General features: G+C 39.3%; 4 protein-coding genes and 1 long non-coding RNA gene across 8 annotated transcripts in view; 3 read left to right on the top strand and 2 right to left on the bottom strand.

The window, feature by feature from the left end:
* LOC141844114 (two-component response regulator-like PRR37) overlaps positions 1-5,223 on the top strand; it is a 30,899-nt gene extending 25,676 nt beyond the window's left edge. For 3 of the 4 annotated variants that reach the window (XM_074732118.1, XM_074732117.1, XM_074732120.1), the window contains 4 exons: positions 2,946-3,129; positions 3,208-3,649; positions 3,734-4,670; positions 4,856-5,223. In XM_074732118.1, the coding sequence (XP_074588219.1) occupies positions 2,946-3,129; positions 3,208-3,649; positions 3,734-4,670; positions 4,856-4,963 (1,671 nt within the window). In that variant the 3' untranslated portion in view covers positions 4,964-5,223. The remainder of the gene's footprint in view (positions 1-2,945; positions 3,130-3,207; positions 3,650-3,733; positions 4,671-4,855) is intronic. The other variant, XM_074732119.1, reaches the window with a different exon arrangement.
* A 1,064-nt stretch (positions 5,224-6,287) lies between these two features.
* Positions 6,288-6,923, top strand: LOC141843822 (uncharacterized). Its single transcript, XM_074731844.1, has one exon. The coding sequence runs from the start codon at positions 6,306-6,308 to the stop codon at positions 6,717-6,719; it is 414 nt and encodes a 137-aa protein (XP_074587945.1). The 5' UTR covers positions 6,288-6,305; the 3' UTR covers positions 6,720-6,923.
* Positions 6,924-7,514: 591 nt separating this feature from the next.
* Positions 7,515-9,389, bottom strand: LOC141843902 (exocyst complex component EXO70H1-like). The gene has a single exon (XM_074731925.1). The coding sequence runs from the start codon at positions 9,387-9,389 to the stop codon at positions 7,515-7,517; it is 1,875 nt and encodes a 624-aa protein (XP_074588026.1).
* A 2,169-nt stretch (positions 9,390-11,558) lies between these two features.
* Positions 11,559-13,747, top strand: LOC141843799 (uncharacterized). The gene is made up of 3 exons (XR_012603074.1): positions 11,559-11,702; positions 12,416-12,476; positions 13,498-13,747. It is a non-coding gene; the product is annotated as an uncharacterized LOC141843799 (long non-coding RNA).
* A 7,564-nt stretch (positions 13,748-21,311) lies between these two features.
* On the bottom strand, positions 21,312-22,753 carry LOC141844422 (BURP domain-containing protein 6-like). The gene is made up of 3 exons (XM_074732482.1): positions 22,675-22,753; positions 22,410-22,533; positions 21,312-22,315 (listed from the first exon to the last, which is right to left on the bottom strand). The coding sequence occupies exons 1-3, from the start codon at positions 22,747-22,749 to the stop codon at positions 21,522-21,524; spliced, it is 993 nt and encodes a 330-aa protein (XP_074588583.1). The 5' UTR covers positions 22,750-22,753; the 3' UTR covers positions 21,312-21,521.
* Positions 22,754-25,510: the final 2,757 nt, after the last annotated feature.

Here is a 25,510-nt window from a genome sequence, read left to right as displayed (position 1 = left end):
AAAAATGTGTCCATCACTCATATAGGATGGTCTGCAACAACTAGTTTTGGAACAAGTTTAGTCAACTAAAATTCAAATTATCTATTGTAAGACAATAGGCAGGTAGTCGACTCAAATAGTTCTCCAATTGACTGAACCTATCTAGTCGACTGGAACCAAAGTTTGATCGACTCAAGTCCAATAGAGAGCAATTTGTCTCCAAACAAATAGTTTGCAGTCGACTCATCACTCCAGTCGATTGGATCAACATCCAGTCAACTCAATAAGCTCAATGATTTCTCTTAACTACAAACTATAACCAAAACTCTATTGCTCCTTGTTCGAAGACTCTACAAGTTGACTAGGTATCCCCTACCTAGCATACCCACATTATCTCCTGATGATGTTGCCCAAAAAGCATATACTCATACTACTAATCACTCCTAATCTCTCACAGTTTACCATCTTTTTGGTCTTCAAGTTGTCGCAACTTTACATTGCCCTCAAGTTCATCTTCAGTCAGGTGCTCAGTTCCTTATATGCCCTCTTAGCTTATATCATCCTTCATTGGGTTACCTATATTCAGTCCTTCATCCTTCATTCGCCACTGAGATCATCTCATTTCAAACTGTCAAAATTATCCAATCATTAATCTCTCCATGCTCCACATCCTAACGTCCATCTCGCTAGGAATTTTTTGACTCAATTATTTCATATCATCCTTCATTGATCACCTCTGAGTCCATTTCATATCATACCTTTGAGCTATTGAGCCAATCCAAAACAACTTGGTCATCAAGTCAACCATTACAACTCAATCCTATTGAGTCACAAGATCCATGTGTTGCACATGCCATGTTTTTGCAAACCACATATTGGTAATACAAACAAATATAATTTAAACCCTTTGCCAAACACATAAAAATATCCTCATTGAACCTAACCATTTATGAGCATTGTTGCACCAACAATCTGCCCAAACCACTTACGAGCATCATTGCACCAACATCTTGGACTACAAGAAGGTGAACTCCAAGTCCATAATGGGTTAGGTCCAAGAGCTGCTACTAGTAGTATAAGGGATCCATATCGTGGGCATGAAGCTATATGAACCTTTTCAGGCCATTGCAACAACTGAGAAGCTACCATCAATGTAGAAGAACTTCAAGAACTATCTGAAGTTCTCAACATTAAATGCAAAGAGATAAAACTTGAAGGTTTAATTGTTTGACTCTGAATAGAGAACAAAATAGAGTATCCAAGAAGGCTAATGAAACACCTTTTATGGAAGCAAGGGCTAATGAAACAGAAGCACACTGATAGTGGTCAACCGAGCAAGACTAAAAAATTCAAGAGGGCTGCTACATCTATGGGAAAGTTAACAACAATGCTAGCAACCACACCGAGGATTACAGATCCAAAAGGAAGAAATAATACAATCTAAAGCAAAGCCCCCAAAATCTGGTGAATGTAACTAAGGAAATGTTTAAATCTAATATGGTGGATATCTCAAGAGAGTGGTGGGTTGACATTGGAGCCACTAGCCACTCTGTACACTCAAAGAGATGCTCTCCTTCTAAACCTTGATTTCCAAACACAAGCTCTTTATGGTTAATTTATCATCGTCCTCAATGTAGAGTAGTATGTTGAAGATGACTTTTGAAAGAGAACTAATGCTTATTGATGTCTTGTACAATCCTAATATACATAAAACCTAAGCTGGTCAATGGTGTTTGAGGCTGACCAAACTGCGATTAACAAAAATGATGATTTCGTGGGCAATTGATAGCTTGAGAAAGTGTGAGACTTGTGTTGAAACTAAAGTACTAAAGATATCATTCCTTCTGTGGAAAGGAACGTGATACCTCTAAAATTTATTCATAGTGCCATTTATAACTTAAAAATTTGTATAGATGAGAGGTAGAAAAAAGCATTTGATTATGTATAAATACTATTGTCTATTTATAAGAACTAAAGGTGACATCCTTGAAGTTCTTAAATACTACAAAAATGGGGCTGAAAATTACTTGGAATCAAGATTAAAAGAAAACAACAGTGGGAGGAGAATATGAAAAATCTATTTGAAGAATTTTACTTTGAGTTGGTCATAATTCACCAAGCCACAACTCATTAATTCAATTCATTGGTGACGTCGAGCACAAGAACTATACATTAAAAGAAATGATGATGAGTTGATAAGTTCTAGACTAACCTAGAACTAGTTGGTGAGAAGACGGAGTTTTTTTCTTAACCAACCACACTCCTAACAAGATATCTTATACAAGTAAGTGTAGGATTGATGATTGGTTTGGAAGAGACTTGGATGTGGTTCAATATGGCTTGAAGGGGAGTGGTGAATAGTCAAACCTAAAAATAAAACTTAGTTCAAGGGTTAGTTGCATGTGAGTGCTCGTGTATAAGTTGTCGTGTCAAGTATATTGCCAATGGAAACATAATAAAGACAATTCAAATTAGACACACCTATTTTACTTAGTTCGAAGACTCTGCCTTTACTCCACTGCATCAGGCCACCTCCTGGGAGAGGTCGATTGACCTGCCGACCTCTTGGGAAGGTTCAATCCTTTGGTCTAAGGTCTTTGTATGCGTAAGTAGGAATTTCGGACTGAAATAGGGCGACTTATGCATTACCTGTTGATTTGCAGTAGAATCGGTATCACATGGTATCAAATAGGAAAGTGAAATGACAATTGAGAATGAAGAACTAGATCGAGCAAGCTAAATGGGAGAGTAGGAACTCTCTTGCTTCCTCTTTTCTTCTACTATTATGATAAATATGTATTGCTTATGTTTTTGAAATCATAAAAGCATGTGCCACAATCATCTTAAGGGATGAAATAGTTTTATCAACTTTTGCAATCAATTTGTTATCCTTCTATACCACTATTTCAAACAATAGCATATGCTCACTGTTAAATTTGTCTTAGTGAACTGACTTTCCGATGCAGAGTTCCTACACAAAACGTGCAATAGAGGTTGAGAGCCTTCAACATATGTCTCCACAAGATCAGATCGCTGATTCACCTGACAGTACTTGTGCACAGGTCATTCATCCGAATCTTGGAACCTTTTCTAATGATTGGGTTCCCATATCATCTAATGGAGGGTGCCAAGGACAAAAAGAGGTTACTGGTATGCTTCATTAAGATTCAATGAAGCATTTTTCTTTCTATTTTTGAGCATCTGCATCATGGATAATCTGCTGCGTAGATGAGATCATGGGTCAAGACTTGAAGATAGGAGTACCAATAATTGCAGAGATACAGTATGAAACTCATCCAAGAAAAGTAATGAACTTTTCGAAGCAAAGGGACATGATTGAGGACAAACTGCTGGATAGTGACGAAAACAAGAAAATTCCTACACTAGAGAGCAATAATGCGTCTACCTCTGATGAACGAAGCACAAAAGCTTTTGATTTGATCCGTGCAATGGCTAATAACCTTGATACACAACCATTATCTGCACTTCAAGTCCCTGAAGGTTTGTCCAAGATTCCAGAATGTCAAGAAAAGACCACTGATAATCCTAGTGATTTACCAAATCTAGAGTTGAGCTTGAAGAGGCTTAGATCAAGGGGGGAATGTGGATCTTCTGCCACTCTTGATGACCGCAATGTTCTAAGACGTTCAGAACAGTCAGCATTCTCCAGGTGCAAAAACAAAATTACGAAATGGTTTTGTATTTGTTCAATTAAGAAAAAGAAGCTTTCTGACTAACTCTATCACTGTGCAAGGTATCACAAATCTGCTGCTTCTAATCAAGCTCCAACTGGTTGCGGAGGAAGTTGTTCTCCGCCTGATAACAGCTCCGAGGCAATGAGGGCAGAGTCTATATACAACATGATATCCAGTTCAAATGTGGATCCTCTAAAACAAGGTTCCAATGGCAGTAGTAACAACAATGATATGGGCACCACTACCAGGAACAACTCTATATATAATGTGACGACTTGCTTAAATTCAGCTCCTTTGAAACCAGGTTCTGCTGGTAGCAGTAACAAGTATGCCACGGGATCCTCCATGAATGCATTTGCCCAACCTGAAGCTAACAAGAAAGAAACAGCATCCACATTGGCATTCAACTGCATCCAGACCACAGCAGTTCCCCTTCCTAAGCAGATTCAAACCTCCACAAATCAGCAAATTGTCCACGAGAAAACAGAAGAGCCACCGGCTGCCGGAGTTACACGACAAGCAAGAGGAATAGAGCGTCAGGTCCAAGTGCAGCATCATCACCACCACCACCACCACCATCACCTGCACGTTCATAGTATGTCACAACAGAAGCAGCAACAGCAGCAACAGCAGCAGCAGCAGCCACCAGATCTGGATGACTTGCCGCCTAAAATGGCATCACCAGCTCCACAATGTTGGTTGTCCAATGCCTTTGTTGGTCCAGTTGAAGGTAATTCTTCAAAATATAGCGTAATGGGAAGCAATTCAGCCATTTATCAACCCTGCAATGGCTATAATGGAAATAGCACCACTGCAAACCCTGCAATGTTAAACATACTAGTTGCTAATCATATTACAGAGACGAGCAGACCTGGAGGTGGCAATGCAAGCTGCAGTGGAAGTGGTAGCGGAGTTGTTCAGATCCGTATTGCTCAAAGAGAAGCAGCCTTGAAGAAGTTCCGGGAAAAGAGGACAGAAAGAAACTTCATAAAAAAGGTAGACAACATTTTTTGGGTACCTTATGAAATCTCAAGTCAACTTTGATTCTGTTAGAATCATGACCATATCAGATATTTCATGGAACCCTCTTTCTATCATATTGTCGGGTGTTTACTTTACACTTGCGTAATTTGGAACTTTGGATGGAAGTGGGCTGTCCCTTCTGTTGGTTCTGTTTTCAGGTACGTTACCAGAGCAGGAAAATACTCGCAGAGCAGAGGCCGCGTGTGCGTGGGCAGTTTGTGAGAAAGATCGTGTGTGCACAGAACAACGAAGTGAAAGACAGATGACACCCAGCTACAACCTTTTCTAGTGCGAGTGTCACCGAGTCAGCAAAATATATCATTCTTCACTAAAATCATTCTTCGCTAAAGATGATAAGCCACCATGCAGTCAGTTTCCATGTAGTGTACTGTATTAGATGAACAATAACGATGGGTCTGTTGTATGAGAACTTCTATTTGAACATGTGCTGATAAAGCTTACCGCTGAAACTACAACTTTTCTGGGTTGTAATATTAATCCTGTTGTCGAATTTTCTGCTGTTAAATCTGTGAAAACCTGAGCTAATTTGTCAGGTAGGCATAGATCCCAACTGTTTTGCTCTGGAGATTAGTTGGAATTCGGAGCTTATGCCACATGAGAAGTAATCGATGTCTTCAAGAATCTCAGAAACTAGCTGTTTAGAGTAATTGATGTCTTCAAGAATCTTAGAAAATATCTGTTTATCTAGGTTTTGGTTTAAAAATGTCTTAGAAAACAAGACATGAATGTATAAAAGGGTGATGGTTATTGGTTTTTCAGTCGAACAGTTCGTATAAATTTAGGGGAAATTGCATTTTTAGTGCTTGAAACATGAAAGGAACGACCAATCACCTGATTGCTCGTGCCATCCTTTTTTTCCTCCTCTGATGTAGCTGGCTTCATTTATCTTCCTAAATTGTTAATGTTTGGCCAAACAATACATTGTGTCTCCAAAATTTTATAAATTGCAATATGCATTCATCTAACCGAAATTGTTATATGGATCAAGACTATTCAAGACGCACATCACATTGTATCCACTTTTGAGTAAGATTGCACCATGTAACGATTTTAACTAAAATCACCATAGTTAAAATTATTAAAGTATTTTAAAATTTGGTAATAGGCATAAACCTATTTTATTGCTCTCTTAAAGTTTTTATTCATCATTCTCTAATTCTTTTATACTAAATATAAGGAAATAATCTTGATAGAATAATTCTTGATTTGATTAAAAAGTTTGGAGCCTAATTCATTATTCATTTAAGGAAGATGTTAGATACATGTCAATTTGCTTAACTACGAATTGTTCAGTTAGGTACACGTGTTTCGTTTAATGACCACTGTTTCCAAAATTAGATTTATTTTTTTAAAAAAAAATTGCTTAATGAAATCTAACGACACTGCGTTTTAGTAAGATATCTATCAAATCATGGATTGAATCCGAATTAATTGCTTTGAAAATTTTGACAGCTGTAGGTTTTCTATAAATTCCATAGTTTAAGGGAGGTTCCGAAAACCACTAGGAATCCTTCCCCTCCTATAAATAGCACCCAATTGGGAACGAACAAGAAATCCCAAGAAGACGGCGAAGCAGGGCCGCTAGCCATGATGTCCGGATGCTGCTCGTCCCTCAACTGCGTCGACTCGCAGGAGCCCTTGAAGGCCATCCATAGGGTGCCATACAAGTGGCCGGACTCCGACATCGCCTTCGTCAAGTCGGTAGCGTCGGCGCAGAGCAGAGGAGCTCGGTCGCCCAGCCTCGTCGACGGCTTCTCATGCCGGCAGCTCTACCTGCGGAGCTACAACTTCACGAAGAAGGAGACAGTGCGGCAGAAGACGCGGCGGTGCGTCAGGAAGCTCCAGGACAGCGCCGCCGTCTCGCCGATCTTCTCCACCGCCCGGAGCGCCGACGGCCGTCGTGAGAATATGGAGAAGAGCAAGAAGGGGCGCAAGAAGCTGACCACGGCGGTTCACTCCCTCCTACTCTTCTGCGGCACGAAGTTCGATGTGGCGGATTGAGGTTGATGGCGATCGATAGTCGATCGCGGGATTAACTTGGAGTTAAATTGTCTTAGTTTTCTTGCAATTTGTAGAGAATATACGAATACGTAGGAGGATACACCAGACCCATGATCTTCTTCACTCCTTTAGTTGAGAGTTGTGGGTTGATTCTTAAGCCTAAATTCCTTCTATCACTGGAAATTCTGTGTTGATTGCGAGGACTTGTTTACATTCTGACACTTGAATTTTGCTGTTTTAGATGTTTCTCAATCTCGTGAGAGAGAAGCACGACAAGCGATTAAAGAGTTGAAAAGGTAGTTCCAACAAATTTGAAGTTTATTACGAGGCTATGGGGTCGTCTTTAGAACAATTTTTTTTTAATTTTATAAATAAAAAACATTCTCAGAATATCTTCCCTCTTTTCTATAGTAAAAAGTAAAATTCACCATCTCAGCAATCTCATATGATCGATCTCAATATTATTTCGATTTCATCAAGATTTGATCTTTATATATTGTAATAAATCTGTCATGTAATAACCAATTCAATTATATCTCAAAAAATATCAATTGAATGGACATAAGACGACCTTAGGTGGAATGATTGAATCCAACTAATTCTTTAAAATGCCACTAATTAGCCGGTTTATCTTTGATTTGCCAGACCGATTCGAATCACGGACAGAGTCATCGATTTCATCGAGATTTGATCTTTATATATTGTAATAAACCTGTCATGTAATAACCAATTCAATTATATCTCAAAAAAATACCAATTGAATGGACATGAGACGATCTGGAATGGTGAATCCAACTAATTCTTTAAAATGCCACTAATTAGCCGGTTTATTTTTGATTTGCCGGACCGATTCGAATCACGGACAGAGTCATCGGAACCGGAGGACTGAGAGAATACTCGCCCAAGCCGATCCCGCACCTCGTCCGGCGAGAGCTGCGGCCCAACCGCCACGTCCCGCCACCGGTTGCAGAACGCTCGGTAAGCGGGGACTACCATCTCCCGCACCGTGGCTCTGATATCCTCCATCATACCGGCGTCCGCCACCACCCAGCTCGCCTGGGCCGAAAGTGCCTCGTCGAGCGCCGCAGCAAACGTCCGCATCCGCTCCCTCGCCTCCGCGGCTGACGACGCTTCCTTCACAGGCACTGTTGCTGCGACGCCGCCCCACGCCATCCGCTCGTATCCGGCCAAGTACTGCCGGACCTTCGCCGAGTGCTGCGCCGCCCGCTGCTCCCCCAGCAGTCCGCAAGATCGCATCCTATTCACTGCGTAGTGGAGGTTGTTCGCCAGAAATAGATTCGAAAGGGCAGCGTCACGGTATAAATTAGCCTTCCGCTCGAGATGACTGAGAAACGCCTCGAACAACTTGTCAAGCCGTGCGGCGAATCCCGTGGCGGAGATGGATACCGCTGATGACGCGTCGGAGGCAGCGGACTGCGTGGGCGATGGATGCAATTCGGCAAAGATCTCCAAGATGGAGAGATGGTAGTTGGACAGCCGAGTGAGGTAGCTCGTGACGTAGCGCGTCATCGGGTCAACTCCGCCGCCGGGAATGACCGACCGCGCGGGCTCTCTTAGTATCGTTGACTCAAAATCGGCGAAGGCGCCGTGCACAGCCTCGGTGAGCTTAGCGAACGAGGCGAGGGCCTGTGTTCGCACGGAAGAGGCGGACTCAAAGGAGAAGACGAGTTCGACCTCCGGCCAAACTTCACCAATGGCGTCGTGCATGTCCAGAAGCCGGAAGAACTTCTCAGGCGACCATTTTGATTTGGCCACCCACTCCGGAAATGCAAATAACTGAAGGGCGGCATCGCCGGCGACGCCGAAGAAGATAGCCTCTCGAACAATGTTTGATTTGGAGAAGACCTGGTCGATGAGAACGCGCTCGCGATGAAACAGAGTACTCACGGCGACACGGCAAGCGCCGAGCCAAGATTGGATTTTTAGTTCGAGCACAGTCCAGTCCATCTTCTTGATTTGGGGCGAGCTGAGAGACCTGTCGAAACCGAGACGATAAAGCTCCTCGTCCACGACGGACTTGCGGAGGGTCCGGTAGATTCTCACGCACTCAAAGCCGTACCCTGCAAATACCATGGTATCTGCGATGGCCCGGAGGTCGGTCATGACGACCGCAGCGGCGCGTTCGATCTCGGCGATAGACTCCCTGGCCGCGAGCGCGTCGGTCTGATCAGGTGAGGCACTTTCATCCCAGAGGTCGGACCCCTGGTCGTCGGAGACGCTGGAACGGGAGGAGCGGACGGAGCGGGACTCCGGATCCAGGAGGTCACTGTTGGCGGCGAGCATCTGGTGGAATTCCTTCTCAAGCCGGCGCATCGCAGCTTGCATCAGCGTCTGCGCACGGACGAGGCAGGGGTGGGAAAGGCGGGAGGGCTCCGCGGCTTCCGCGACGAAATCAAGCATGCCGCGCTGCAAGTCGCAGACTCGTGCCAAAAAGCGTCGCGCTTCGAGGCGGTCCTCGTGGAAGAGGGAGGTGACATTGGCATAGGCGGAAGAGTCCGGATCCCATTTGACCACAACCACCTCCGCTCGCGCCACCGTCTCCTCCAGTTTCGACGCTTCCTCTGACGACGAAGACGGAGAATCATCTACACGACGGCGGCGGCTGAAGTACTTACGCGGCAGGACGCGCCAGAAGCCTTTCCTCGCCATTGTTCCAACTGGCTGCACAGCAAGCTCAGAATTTGCTTCGGCAACGTTCGGGATCGCAGTTCTTGGGCTAATTTGATACGCGAGAGATTCCGATATATTTATAGGGATCGAGCTTGGGGGGGAAGGGAAGAATGGAGCTTACGTATGGTCTTATGTCACGAGAAGGTTCTGACGCAGTGAGGGATGTGTATCGTGGTTGATTAGTCGACTTGATGTATACCGCTGCGGTTGCTCCCCACGCAAGCAACTATTTTCCCGCGTGCTCTACGGAATCAACCGCAGTGACTGCTAATGTCATCATCAGAGGGCCGAGTTTGAACATCTCGAACAGTGTAATCTTGGAGAGGTTTTTTTTTTTTTTTTAATCCCTACCATGCCATATCAACTTCACACCGAAATTTTAAAAAAAAACTCTATTTATTTTTTATTATTAAAAAACTTTTAATAATTTCTTTAGAATCTTATTCATCTTTCTTACTTCCAAATATATTTTATATTATATTTTACATTATATATATAATTGATAAATATAATTAAAATTTTATAAAATTTAAATTCATGTAATTATTAATATTAAATGATATTAATGATTTAAAAAATAGATTACATATATACTACATTATATCAAATAAAAGGTATAATATATAATGATCAATTTAAACACATCATGTCATGTCTTTATTGTTGGATTACAAGAGTGCAAACATAGTCTCACATCTAAAACACATGGAAAAGATCATGAGTTTAAAAGGATGAAAGATACATCCTTGGAGATGAGGCCTTTTGGGGAGAGCTCAAGAACAAAATCATGAGGGCTTAGGCCCAAAATAGACAATATTATGTCATTGTGGAGATATTTTGATTCCATCGGTTCTTACAATTGGTATCAGAGCGAGGTCGCTCTTCACCAGACTAATCGTCAAAAGAGTCATGATCCAGATCTAAGCATATAGGTTGAACCTTAAAACAAAGAAAGTGAGTGCTCCCATGTCTAAATTAAGAGGACCAGACACCAGACAGAAAGTTCTAGTAGGTCGGGTGAACCGAGGGGTAGGAAGTCCTAGTGGGTCAGGTGGACCGAGGGATAAAAAATCTTAGTTGCGGCTAGGCAGGAAGTCCTAGTAGGTCAGGTGGACCGAAAACGGATGGAATCAAAATATCTCCACAATGGTATAATATTGTCCACTTTGGGCCTAAGTCCTAATAGCTTTGTTCTTGGGCTCTCTCAAGGAAATACTTTTCCTTTTAACCCAATGATCTTTTCCATGTACTTTAGATGTGGGATTATGTTTGCACTCTTGCAATCCAACAATAGAGACATGATATAATGTGTTTAAATTGATCATTATATATTATACCTTTTATTTGATATAATGGAGTATTTATGTAATCTACTAGGACTTCCCACCTAACCGCAGCTAGGACTTTTTGCCCCTCCGTTTGAGAGGGGACCTACTGTGGTCTTTGTTCAGACACGGGAGCACCCACTGAAGGGAAACCACATGGTTAGATCTGGATCATGACACATATTAGTCCAGTGAAGATCTGTAAAATACCAAGAAATTTAGAGGTTAATAACCCTACAAGGGATTAATAAAAGGTTAATTATTAGATTAAATCATTTAATGTTAGGTATTTATAAGATTAAGTCTCATTATTAAATCCATTAAACCAATCTAAATTACAGCCCATTAAAGCCAATTAAAGGATATTTAATTTAGCTATTTAGATTAAAGGGTTAGGGTTGTGATGTAAACCCGTTAACCCGCACGCCCATTAAGGAATAAACAGTGTTCCGTTTCTTTTTCTCCGCTCGCGACCCAGCCCCTGTTCCGCGCGATTTTTCCTCGCGCGGACCTCGTCCGCCGCCGACCTTTTCACCGGTTTTCTCGAGCCGGAAAGGGCTATAAGAGAAGGGCAGACGAAACCCTAACCCTCCGCCGCCCTTTGCTGCGATCCAGAGCCGCCGCCGCAGAGCAGTCTGCCGCCGCGCGATCGCCCTCTATCGCGAAGCCCTGTTCCCGGAGCACACGGAGCCGCTCCGCCGCTGCCTCCCCACACGAAGAAGAAGCCCTGCTCGACACCGCCGCCTCCTCTACTCGACGCTGCCGCCTCCTCTGCTCGTCGCCGCCGCCTACTGTGGAGAAGACGCCCGAACGCCGCCGAACCCGTGACCACCCTCCGTCCGACGCCACCTTCCTTGCCAGCTGACGCCGTCGCCGCCACTGCCCTCTGCCCTCTGCCGACCAGCGCTGCTCCTCCTGCACCGCCGATCCCCTCCTCTGCTCTGCCACCACTCTGCCGCCGGTCAGGGTAAGTAATTAGTTAATTAATTGATTAGATTAGTTAATTTTAAGGTTAGTAATTAATTAAGGCTTAAACACAGGATATGCGATTAATCAAGATGGTTAATCTAGTTAATTAAATTAGTAATCAGTTTAATAGTTGTTAATTAGGTAATAGTTAGTAATTAATTTCTTTGGTTAGTTCATGGATTAAGGAGTTTAGTAACTACTTCATTAAATTATAGTAGTTAATCGATTAGGAGAATTTATCTAGTTAACTACATATTAATCAGTTTAGTGATTAGTTATAATTAGCTGACAAGTAGTTGATTAAGTTGCTTGATTAATTAGTTTAATAACTAATTTGTTAAGTTAGACAATTAATGAGCAGTTAATTAGTTAAGTTTAATCAATATAATATTGAGAGGTAATCTGTGTAATCGAACAAATAAATAACTAATTATTTAATTAGATGGTTATGGTGGTTGATTTAAGTTATTAACTTATTAATCTACTAAAAATGAATTTGAGAATGGATTGATGTACTTAAGTAAAGTAATACAGTTATAATTAATTAATGATTAGGTAATTCAGTTGGGGTTAATTGAATTATTAATCAGATTAATAATTAGATCATTTTAATTAAGTAGTAATCGAGTTAGATTAATCTTAGAATCGAAGAGGGTTTACATTGTTGGAAGGTGAATATAATATTTAGAAGATGTTTATTTTAAATTTCAGGACTTTGAGTTGTAGATCCGGTTATTTGGAGGAGTTCTTATTTCGACGATTCATCAATCAAGTGGGTAATCTCTGTATTTGGTCAATACAGATCTATTCTCTTTCCAATGCATATTTTCCTTTTCTATTGTTGTTGATTAGTCTCTTGATCACTTTCCTATACCTGTTGGTGGGTACTCCTGTGTTTGGTCAACACAGGTCTTCTTTTCATAGTGCATGATTTTTGTTTATCCTGTTGCTATCCTTATTACAGTTGTTCCTTGATTCATTACTTGATGCTTACTGTTGACCTTAATCTGATACTTCGACCTTATGATTATTATTGCTGTTATCTATCCTGTTGATACCTTTACTTCTCATGTTATTATCCAGTCGATACCTTTGATAATCGTTGCTTGACACTTACTTGTCGACCTTATTGGGATCTATTATTGTCATACTATCTATGCTAGTTAATTAATTGATACCTTGATTGCATATCGTTGCTTGATTATTAGTTGTTGGCTCTTAGTATTGTTAAAGATCAGATGTTGAGATGTGCAATATGTCCTGTTTGGCCCCTCAGTTCACTGCCCCGAGGGGGGGTGACTGGGGAGTGTAGAGTGCGGACAGTGACTTGCACTTGATTATGTCCTGTTTGGCCCCTCAGTTCACTGCCCCGAGGGGGGGTGACTGGGGAGTGTAGAGTGCGGACAGTGACATACATTGGATTACGTCCTGTTTGGCCCCTCAGTTCATTCCCGAGGAGTGACTGGGGAGTGTAGAGTGCGGACAGTGACTTGTTGTTGATTTCGTTGTTTGTACGTTTTGACATGCATTTGTTGTTTACTGTATTTATAGTTGCTGCACTTGTTGCTATATGATTATGGAATTATTGTTATATGACTGCTGCATTCGTATGACATGACATACATGATTAACATATTGGATATTGATTTTGCTTCTGTAATATCATGTTGAAACTGTATACTGTTTAACATCCATGCTTATATTGATACCTTGCTATATCGTGCACTTTCCTTCTAGTACCCACTGAGTATTTATACTCACCACCCAGACCCTGGGGTTTTCTGTCTCCCCAGGTCCCAGATAGGTTTTCCTTGAAGCTTGGAGATCGGCCGGACTGCCCCCATCTCACAGCAAGGCGACGTGGATATTCCTTTGTGTGTTTCTTTTTGGATTGTGAGTACTTTGTATGGTTTCCGAATTTTACATGGATGTGAAATTTTGTATTGTTTCCGATGTGCGGTTTTCGGGTTTTAATTGTATGTGTTGGATATGTGTATGTGGCCGTGTGGGCCTTTGGTGATGTAGTAGTTTTGTATTTACTTATGTTGAATCGTATTCTTGGTCGTGTCGGCCTTTATGTTATTATGTACTCAGGAAATTGTCATGGTTACTGGGGAGATGTTGCCGAAATTTTTCGGACGGCCTCCCGGGGCGTGACAATTTAGTGGTATCAGAGCAAGTTCGGTTCTTTCGGGATTTGTCATTGGATTTCCATTGCATGGTAGCCTATTTGATATCAATTTAGTGATATCAGAGTGGCGCAACGGAAGCGTGGTGGACCCATAACCCACGGTTCCAAGCCTAGGCTCAGTTCTGTGGTTTTTTTGTTGCAATTGTGTCGAGTTTTTCGGTGTTCGTTGGATTTATTGTTGGATTCATTAAGTATTTGTAGTCTTCAGTAGTTAATACTTCATTGTAGCCTTATTATGTTAAGTGTTTGTGTTTAGAATTTTTTCATCACATGTGTTTAGTGTTTAGGTTAGGTTGTTTTCGAATTCATCATTGTTTGGTTTATCTGCGTTTCGTATTTCATGGTTTCGGGGTCTATTTTCTGTTGGATTTGTTATCGGCTTTATCGTTACTTCTTAGGAATTAATAATCATATTTGGTTATCGGATTTCATGCTATTCGATCCAGGTTGTGAGATGGGACAGACAGAGGCATGATCTCCAAGCAATTGTAAGTAAAGTCACCTTGTATATCTAATCCATTTCTAGAAACTTATAGTAATTATGTCATCAGGTGAGGTTAAATTTTGATATGGCTTCTGGACAAAACCAAGCACGTGGTCGACTCCGGAGACGCCCCGCTAGATTTGTAGAGACAGAGAGTTCTGAGGATGATAGGGAGAATCGGGAACAGACCCGTAACTCCCCAACTGTAAGGCGGAGTTCTCAAGTTCTGGAAATACCGTCGACAGACCTGATACAGCCTACGGTTAGTAAGACGGGGGATAGGGGCCGAATTCTCGCGCTGGCCAAATTAGTGAAGGACCGGATGACTCTGTTCCATGGGGGATCTGACCCATGGCTTGCACATTCTTGGTTAGAGAGCGTTATTGACACCTTCACGTATATCACTTGCACTGAGGCGGAACAAGTTGAGTTAGCTGTATTCTACTTGCGTGATCAGGTTGTCACGTGGTGGAAGACTCAGCGGACAGTACTCGGAGATCGGAGCTCATCGTGGTCAGCATTCAGAGAGGCTTTTGAGGGGGAATACCTTTCAGAGGTATTCCGCATGACACAGCGTCAGGAATTTCTGAACCTTAAGCAAGGCGACCGTTCGGTTGCCGAATACATTAAGATATTCTTATTAAGTGCACATTCGGTTGACAAATCATTCGTGACTCTCAAGATATTCTTCATTAAGTGCATTTGAAATATAAATTCATATTTTCCTATCAATTCCAACTTGCTTGTGATTTTTTTCCTCCTCTTCAACAATTAAAAGGATATCAATAATTGAAGAATACAAACATATCAAACTCAATAACGTATTATAATGTGAACCCCAATGTATACCCCCAGCTCTTTTCAATGTCTTCTCTTGATTCATATCTCGCCCAATGGAGATATCACCATTGTAAATTCCTTTAATAACCTTTTCAAATTAGTTATCACAAAGTATGTCTCTTCACTTGCATGACGCTCCAACAATATTATTCAATTATATTGTACAATCACATCAAAAAAAGAGTAGAAATCCTCATGCGATTTTTAACAACAGTTATAAATATAAGTTGTAGTTGATAAGCAAAATAATAAACATAATAAGCAGACTTGTTCTCCATCATAATTAAGCTTTTTAAGCCATTGATTTCTCCTCTCATATTGCTAGCTTTGTCGTATCCTTACACCCGTAAATTAGATATAGATAACCCATATGAGCACAATCAAGAAGCAATAGCAATCTTAAATGATAAAACAATAGTGTTGCTTATATGTATAATGCTTAGAAAGCATTCAACAATATTTCTCCTTTCATCTACAAACCATAAAGCAACTATCAATTTCTCTTTAATAGATATCAAGAACCTCATCAATTAATATAGTAGTAATTCATCACGACTTATCTTACTAGAATGATTGACCAAATAAGTTTTCAATATGCTGTTTTGATCCATTAAGTCAGAAGCCACCATTATACACCTATTGTGAATGCTGCTCTGATTTCCAACATATTTATCAAAATTTTCTTTCTTTCTCCAATTTTTAAATCCCTTAATAACAAAAAGTCACATCCACTTTGACCAATGATACGGTGGAAGCCTGCGGTTGCCTCGTGGCTCATGAGATTCGGAATGATGTTGAGCTATTAGTTAAAATCAAGGACGATTAGATAAATCTCAAAGGATAGCAAGTTGACAAGCTTAGTCTCAAGCCTCAGGTCCCAACCTCAGCCTCAAGTCTCAATCTCAACCTTGGCCTCGAGCATCGAGTCCCGACCTCGGCTTCAAGCCTTGAGTCCCAACCTCGGCTTCAAGTCTCAGGTTCCGACCTCGACCTTTACTTGGTCTTGAGTCCCGGTCTCGACCTCTACTTGGTCTCATGCGCTGACTTCATCGCAGTCTTGGATGTCGACCTCTACTCAATCTCAGGCCTCGACCTCGATCTCAAGTCTCAGGTTTTGACCTCGACCTCTACTCGATTTTATACGTCGACTTCATCTCAATCTCGACCGCCAGCCTTGGCCTTAAGCCTTGAGTCTATGGGCCCTAACCTTGTCTTTAAGCCTCAGGTTCTGACCTCGACTTGTTCTCTTTTGGACAAAAATGCCAAAGAAATTCATGATTTTTTATTGAAATAGACCTTTTTGCAAATAGTAATGTCAAACAATATCTCTTCCATTCACATTATACCTTGAGGATGTTTTTTCTTAGCTCAGGATCACTAGCATACTCATTTGAGTCAACATTAAGAGGTGATGGAGAAGATAGAGGAGGAAGAGGTGGTGGAGGGGGAGATGTCTTATTTGAAGAAGGTTTATCTCACATCTTCTTAAAATACCTCAACATTACTATTTAACTTAATTTACCATTAACATAATATTTTAGAAATATAATCATCTAATTTAAATGACTATTTTTTCTGAACAATTCAAAAACAAATAGCAAATAAATTTTTTCTAAAAGTCCCAAACTTATATTTTATTTCACCACTACATACAATAATTTTTGGAAATTATATTTCATAATTATAATGCATCTAACGCTTAACAAAATAAAAAATCAAAACTTTATTATTTTCGAGTTAGCTCAATTAAAAAATCAGAACTTGACTCTTATAATTTTAAAAATCATGTAAAAGAGAGAACTGGATAATAAATAAATATTAAAATATCTTAATTGACATTTGAATACAAAATCTTACATAAAAAAATTTATAGTTCTTACTTAAAATACCAACTATATTAATTTTAAAATCAAATAAAAAATACAACAATATAATTCTATATTTCAATCGAAAAACTTCGATGGATCAAACTCTACAAACAAACAACGCAAGAGGTCGTGTAATAGTACAAACCATAAATATAGAAAAGAAAGGAAAATAAAAATATCATCTCAAATCGAGTTTGAAGAAGAGAGATTAGAGATTGTCGGTGTCGAACCGGTAGGATATGAGCTTAGAGATCATGGATTACCAGACTAGCAAGCCCATGCCCTCCCGTTCGCACCAACCGCCAACGTGCAGTATCGCCATTTCAATAAGTCAAAATCTAGTTAGCTCATATGGAACGAAAATAATAATTATATTCTTAATATGTTAAAAATGCTATTATTGTTTTTTAATCTTGACTTACAGTAATAAACAATATTGCATTAATTGATATGTTAAGCAATACTTTATGTTTTTAGGTGGTGAATTGGTCAGTTGATGGATTGACGATATGAATCATGACCCTTCAATTATATGTATACCCTTTTAAATAGTTGAGCCATCCGATCCTTTTGGATCGATGTACATTTTCGAGTAGGTCTAGATATATCTTCAACTAAATACACTCCTTTTGATTTTTCTATCCACCCCTTTAACTAAACATCTCTTCTAGTTTAAAGGTTTCTTCTTCCACAAAATTAAATGTGGAATCCGCCACCTCAATGGCCCCATACGATCTGTCTCACGATCATCTATGAGAAAGTAAATTAGAAAACTTGTCCACTTCAATAAATTTATCCCGCAATAACTAACTTAACCATGCCCCGAGGATAAAAAAAGACTTCTTCAAATATATGCATCATTTTTTATAGTTTAGACAATCCTCTATATTAGTCCTATTCTTTTTAGTAGTATAGATACCTTTTGGGTAAAAACACCATTTTAAATAGTCTAGGCACCCGTTTTAGATAAACATATTATTTTTAATAGTCTAGACACCTTTCAAATAGCACATGTTTTCTAGCACTTTAGGCATCCCTAGTCAACAACCCTTCGGTTACCAGATCGATCAGTCAATGATAAAAGTATAGGTCCTCAGGTAGATCATGAAATTTGATTTAGAGATTTAAGATTAATCAAATACACCTCAAGTTGATCATGAAATTTGATTTGGAGATTTAAGATTGCTCAAATAAATAATTTTATATAATAAATAAATGGTTCCCTCCGCCTTTGAACACAATTCTTCAAATAGTAGGTCATCCTTTCAAGTTAGTCACATTGATGCATAGTTGTTAGACTTAGTTTACACATCCCTTTGTTTAATTAAGCCACCTCTTTAGGTTGGCCATTTCTATTGCAGTTGTTCGATTTTACCAATGCACCTTTTTAGATAATTAGTGCACCTCCCTTTCAAGGAGGTCATAAAGTTTAATAGAAGTAGATGATACCTAGATTCTTACAATCTATCAATAATTTTTGTATTAAAATAAGAGCACTCTAAATTTTAAAACCTAACCAATATTAAACATTTTTAAAAATTTACAAACAAGAGTAAAGAAAAACTAAGTAGCCTCTTGTAGGATGGAAAGACAAGCTCACGAGGTATAACACAAGGATCTTTGAAAGGAAATAAGAAGCCTCCATGGGCTTTATTGTCTAAAATTGAGGTGCAACATGAAACTTCTTTAGTCCAAAAAATGGAAGCCCGATTTCATGGGTTGCCTTGCCAGCCCAATTTGTTAGGTGGCTGTTGATCAATAAGTGTTTTTCCACCATAATTTCAGCAAAATATGGAATCCGCGACCTCACACAGTCAGCTCCACGATCATGATTATTTATGAAGAGATAAATCGAAAAGTTATAGTTGACCACGACGGAGGGGGGCATTGTCTCGGTTTCGTCGAGATACGACCCTTGTCCATTTTAGTAATTTTACTTCGTCGTAACCAACTCAATTATGTCCCAGAAGCGACCCTAATAAATTTTATTTAAGTTGAATTAATATCAAATTTATTCACAAATATTCAATTCATTCACATGTTGCATAATGGGTAGAATAATTAATTAATTAATTGCACGTAGAGTAAAAACCCTACTAAGGCCTGTTTAACATGGAGAAGACTAAACAAATACTAAAGTTCTTGTAGAACTAAGTTAAAATCCTTTTAAGTAGAGAAGATTAATTTTGATTTAAATTGCTTTTGCCTATCTAGAGCCATGCACGAATTCGCACTATTCTCCTAATCTCTCATTTGTGGGCACCTCAAAGATGATTCTATTGCTGTCCTCATCTTCAACCTTGGCGATCTTAACCAGGAGAACAAGGAGACAAACAGATCAATTAAGAGTTGTTGCGATATCCTTTCTATTTTTTCTCCACAGTTTTTAATTTCCTTCCTTTTTTCATCCTTTTGTCCTACGGTAAATAAATCCAATTGTTAAATTAATTAGTAGATGAAAGATATAAAAAATAATATATATGTATATAAAGTTCAATTAGATGAAAGATATAAAAAAAAGTACAAATGATGCAGCAATCTCATGAGTTTTAAACTACTACTTCTTTTAATTGGACTTTTGATATTCTCATGGATAACTCAAGAGTTTTATCAAAACATATATTAATATCTTTTTCATTGTTATATGTATTTAACACAAATATTTAGTAGATATGAAATTATTATTATTATTATTATTATTCGACAATGCAAATTGCATGGTTATTCCATAAGCACTGTCACTTCATAAAAAATGTGATAAATTTGAGATGAATATTAATGACTAAAAATAATCATCGTAAAATTATAATAAATTTAGGGATAAAATATATTTTTATCGTCAATTTATGATAAATTTTATAGTGAAAATTATTTTATTGCAGAATTAGCAACATATTAAATTCGTTATAAATTTCATTGTGAAAAATATTTTGTTGTGAAATTTGTCATAAAATAGTAACGAAAATATATTTCATCATTAATTTATGACAAATAAAAATATTCGTAGTAAATTTAGGGATGAAAAATAAAATCATCGCTAATTTGACGACAGGATGAATTATTCATCACGAATGCGTGATGAAATATTAATTCATTGTATTTAAATTGACGACGAATAAAATTTCATCACCAAATTGACGACCAAATATTATTTTTGTTGCTAAGTTGGTAAGGAAAATAATTTTTCGTCGCCAAGTTGGCAACGAAACCTAGATTCATCGCCAAATTGGCAGCGAATTTGATTTCATCGTCAAATTTAGAGCATAACCCTAAATCTCCGGATCCCTCTTTTCATTTTCCCACATTTTCCCGCACCCTCTCCAGATCACAATCGCCGCCGTCCCCTCTCCACTGCCAGATCTCTCCAACGAATGAAGTCCTTCGTTGTCTCTGGTATTCTTCCTCTCTCCTCCCTGTTGCATCTCTCTCATTGAACTAGATCGTCTCTCCCTCCTCCCTGCTTGTCACCGGCGACCCGCCGCCGCCCAAGCTGACCCCCGTTGTCTGGGGTCGTTGGCCAGGGGCCGCAGGGCCAGTGACTATGATCCGTCAGTCGCTGGCCAGAGCCATGGCCTGCAACCCGCTGATCGTTGGCTAAGGGCCGCGGCCCATTGGTTGTTGGTCAGGGGCTGCGGGTCGTGGGTCGCCGATCACTGGCGAGGGGCCACGGGCCATGGGTCATCGGCCACTAGCCGGGGCCCATGGGCTTTGGCTAGGGGTTGCAGGGGCAACGACCATTGCCTTGGGGCAGCAAACCACAATCGATGGTCGCCGTTGGCCATTGGCCAGGGGCAGCCACTTGCAGTCGGTGTTCGCTGCTGGCCGCGGTTGGTGTTCGTCGTGCTGACCGTGGTCGGTGGTCACCGCGTTCAGTGGTCACTATTGCAAGCTCAACTGACCGATCTATTTGCGTGCTCATTCCGCACTATGAGTTTTGCTAGCTCGAAACTAATTAAGTTTAAGTAACTTTTAAGGTTTCTATTTTTTAAGATATTAATTTAGTTTACTAAAAATATTTTTTTTACATATTATATTTAATTATTAATTTTGTAATATTGTTTGTGTAAGTTTATAATTTATGTGAACTTAAAGTAATTGAGAAGATATTCATCTTTGTTCATTGGCTTTAGATATATTTATAATTATAGATATTTTTGGATAATAAAAAATATTTAACTATAATAGTTTTTTTTTAGTTGATTTGGTAATTTCACTTAGAAGTGATTTAGTAAACTTATTTATTTATATATTTATGTAGAATTAAGCAAACCTATGCATACACCCGCCGACAACACTATATATTACAACAGGCCTACTTCACTCGACTACTGCAGTCGTTATTGCAAACAACATAAGCACACGTTTTACATACTTTAGGTAGACAGGCACAAGCAACGATAGGCAGAGACGTATATGGCAATCCTTGAGACTAGGTCACAGCATTTGTTGGCGAGGGGTCCACAGGACATGGTCGATGGGCAGGAAATGGCATACCGGCTCTGCACTCCCCGGCTTCACCTGCAGCACCTGGAGCATCACGTGCCGCGGATTCCACGACGTCGTGTCCAAGTGACAAACGGCGATCGCCTCCACTCGGCTCCCGTCGCTCCCCGTCAAGCTCACCGTGTATTCCCTCATCATCCCCCTCCCCACCGCGTGGCAGTGGAACACCACGTACGCGTACGGCTCGGCATGGCAGAACACGCCCACCCCCTCCCCGTCGATCCTTTCGAACCCCTCCACCCCGTACCGCTGCATCGCCGCCGCCGCCGTGGCATTCGCGACCGTCGACACCGCGCTGACATCGTCGGTGGCCAGAGCCGAGACTGCGAAGTGGACCATGGATTCGATGGAGGTGGCGCAATGCTTCGTCTCCCGTGCATTCGACGTGCGCTCGCACCGTTCCAAAGTCGCGCTCATCTCCCGGGCTTCCTTCGAGTCAGGGTCGACGGAGAGGAGCGCGAGGACGTGGGGGAGCTTGTCGGAGGAGAAGGGGAGGGCGTTGGCCACGCGGCGAGGGAGGAGGTCAGCGTGTTTGGGGATGGATTGCTTGAATTGCAAGTCGAAGGTGGCTCCGGGGAATAAGTCCTTTTCGAGGAAGAACAGAGACCGGGAGGACTTGTCGCGGAGTTGCTTTGCGGTGGCGGCATTGTAGTAAATGGAGGTGATTCCGGGAATCACCTCTTCTTCTTCGGAATCCGGCGACGTCCATACGCCGGGGCTAGTCTCTGCAATTCAATTGATATATATATATTGGAATTCCAAATTAATAAGATTATATAGTAATGAAAATATACGCGGATAAAAATCAATAAATAAAACCAGGAGGGTGAAGGAGGTCATGGATGTTGCTAGGGATGGGAGTGTTCGGGAGAGCAGTTTTCCAGTAGAGCTCCGGCGACGAAGCAAGTGCAACTGATGGATGGGCTACGAGTCCGGCGAGGAGCTGCAACCAATGTGCACATAATTAATTGAAGAAGTCAAACAAACGTCGTACAAGGCAAATATATTGAATCAGATTACTGATTGATTCAACCAAACAACTTCCATTGATTAATAATACTTAGAGTGCTGTGAATTTGCTCACCCCAAGGAAGAACACGAGCAGGTTAGCCATGAACAATGCAGAGTAGAAATAATTGAGGATTGGTAGATGGTTCATGAATAAGCATTTGGGCACACTTAAATAGAGGAGAAGTGGGGAGGCTGAAATATTTTCTTAGTTCGCACTCACTTATTAATATTTTTTTCAAAATAAAAAAGAAAAAAAAATAGTCCGGTGCAAACTTCCACTCAATGTGGTCCCAAGAAAGGATAAGACCACGCTATAAATGAAAATATATCAATTAATCTTGTACGGTACAAATAAATCAAAGTTGATCAAATTATGCTTAACAAAATAAGAGTTCAATCTTGATAAGATTGAAATAGAATTATCAATCCACTGATATAGATATATCAATTAATTAATGAACCTGAAACTTGGAGTGTTCGGCTTGCTTGATAGGGCAGGATATTGGCAGCAATCGACTACCATGAATATAGTAGTCGATTGCCTTTGTCAAACCACAAATTGTTCAGGGTTTGCCACACTCATTCAAGGATTTTGTACGACACTTGATTGTTAAGGATTACCAATCGTCTGATTTCACAATTAATTGATGAACTCGATTAATGATGTTGTGCAACGAATAAAAAATTTTATAGTCAATCCGAAAACTTGAATGATGATGGAATAGTCAACTATTATGGTGCTATCAGTCGACTGTTATCCCTGATGTTGAGTTGGATTGAGCAATTGGGAAGAGTAATGTATAAATCAATAGTGGAGCAATCGTTTTCTTATGCAATAAAAATGATTAAATGGATGGATGATTGCAGACAATAAACATTTTCTTATTCAATTTTTTGCACATCAATTCTTTTTCATTTTCCTTATTATACGTTGTAGCACAATAGTGTTGTCAAATAGTTTTTAAACTTGGCCACGTTTTTTATCAAATATTTCTTATTCAATAACGATGCTTATTCAATGAGTGCTAAACGATGCTTCCTCTGCTCTCCTCCAAATCCAATTGATTGTTAATATTGACCACAAATTAAAAAATTAATTTATTATACACAAGATTAAAGGTAGTTTGAGGAAAGGAGAGCAAACATCATTTAATAAGAAATATTTAATGAATAAAAGATTCCCGCATGTAAAACTTGGTAAGTTTAGAAAAAGATTTGACGGCTTTATTGTGCAACAATCATTAATAAAGAGAGGAGAAAAGCCAAAAAAGGATAGATTCTATAAAAAAAAATGCCTAAATTTTGATTTTTTTTTATAAGGTAAAAATTTCTTGATTCTTTGGTACTATATGAAACATGTTATGCGAGGAGTAAGCCTTTATTTTTGTGATAATTTAGATATTTAATTTTTTGAATAGATTAATTCTGAAGGCAACCAGTTTAGTCCCACAAATTTTTTTTATCAATTATCAAGGTAAATCAGAAAGTGTGAACAGATCATCGCTCCACAATTAACGTTTTAGGATTGTCTTCCCATCAGAAAAAAAAAATTAAAATTTGAACCAATCTATGAATATCTAGCTAACTATAAAAATACTTTGTAGTTGCATCATTTAAGCCTTTAGGGTACCAAAGGGTTGGGTACTGATATGAAACATGTTATATTAGTATTAAAAAATGGATGGACTATATGTTGGTTGGTGAGCTTATATGTTAATTTATAACACACTTATTATGGATTAAACCCGATAAAGTAATTAATGGATGTATTCATTATGGGTTTGGTTAATGGATGTTAGTATTATGTGAGTAAAAATTTGTTAACTCACTTTTATATTATTATTGATGTGCTGATAATAAAAGAGGGTTCAAGGCTATAAAAGGGTTATTGTCCCCATAGTGTGGAGAGATAATCAATTACGATTGACTCTTCGTTTCTTCCATCCAAAGAGGAGATACCACCCTAACCTCTATGGAAGATCAAATCCTGTTAGCCCTCAAAATTTCAAGATAACAATCTCTTTGGATTCAGGTGTGATTTGAAGTTTTTATTTTGTTTTCACATTTAATTATCTCTTGTATTTCGCAAATTGCTATAAATCTACAACACGATCGTAGAGAATCTAACACTATACAGGCTTCTTAGAATACATATATTCACTCAAATTTATCATTTGAGTAAAAATAATTATGTACTATTTTTAGTCAAAATTATTATATGGACATCTTAGAGGAGTTTGATAGTTTTTCTAACTACTAGTTTCATCAAAACTTGTCAAGTAACATTCATAAAAAAATTCATCAACTTTACTCTCATTCTCATTCAAGGCCGTCTCAATCAAGTTTGGGACCTAGCTTAGGCAAAATAATAATAATAACAATAATAAATAAATAAATAAATATTCACTTTCATCTTTTTTTTCATCTAAACTTGAGACCGACATCGATTGATGGTTTTAAATTTATTTTATAATTTAAAAAATTTAAAAATTAAAATAAATTTTTATATAAAATTTAATTTTATGACATTTTAGTATGCAAATTTACTAATTAAATTTTTATATTTAAGTTTTGATAATCCTTGTTTTTCAATTGATAAAATTATTAAATTATTTAAAGACATTATTGAATGTAAATAATATTTTATTAATTTTAATTTTGAAATTCTTTTTTTTGAAGTTACTGTCAGTAGTATTATATTTTTCTCTTTCCCATACGTTTTGTATGTGTAAAATCCTATTTTTTTTCACACCGGCCGACGCCCTCCATAAGAATAGGGCCCCACCAAGTCTCAACCTTTTTTTGCACGGCCACAATGATTCCTAAACAATGAGGAATCCTAACCGAGTGGGCTCTCTCTGATCTCAACCTCCGACATCCCCTAACGCGAGAATGACCCTAGCAAGGTT

This window comes from Curcuma longa, chromosome 13, assembly GCF_044706935.1.
Source record: "Curcuma longa cultivar G26 ecotype Majalengka, Jawa Barat chromosome 13, ITB_CL_G26_1.1, whole genome shotgun sequence".
NCBI classification, from domain to species: Eukaryota; Viridiplantae; Streptophyta; class Magnoliopsida; order Zingiberales; family Zingiberaceae; genus Curcuma; species Curcuma longa.
Note: the sequence above shows the minus strand (reverse complement) of the source record. Positions and strands in the feature narration are given on the sequence as shown.

Coding starts and splice junctions, on each gene's coding strand:
- LOC141844422 (XM_074732482.1), bottom strand. CDS start 22,749: ATGAACCATCTACCAATCCTCAATTATTTCTACTCTGCATTGTTCATG. Junction 22,534..22,674: donor TGCTCGTGTTCTTCCTTGGG/GTGAGCAAATTC, acceptor CATTGGTTGCAG/CTCCTCGCCGGACTCGTAGC. Junction 22,316..22,409: donor TGACCTCCTTCACCCTCCTG/GTTTTATTTATT, acceptor ATTGAATTGCAG/AGACTAGCCCCGGCGTATGG.
- LOC141843822 (XM_074731844.1), top strand. CDS start 6,306: ATGATGTCCGGATGCTGCTCGTCCCTCAACTGCGTCGACTCGCAGGAG.
- LOC141843902 (XM_074731925.1), bottom strand. CDS start 9,389: ATGGCGAGGAAAGGCTTCTGGCGCGTCCTGCCGCGTAAGTACTTCAGC.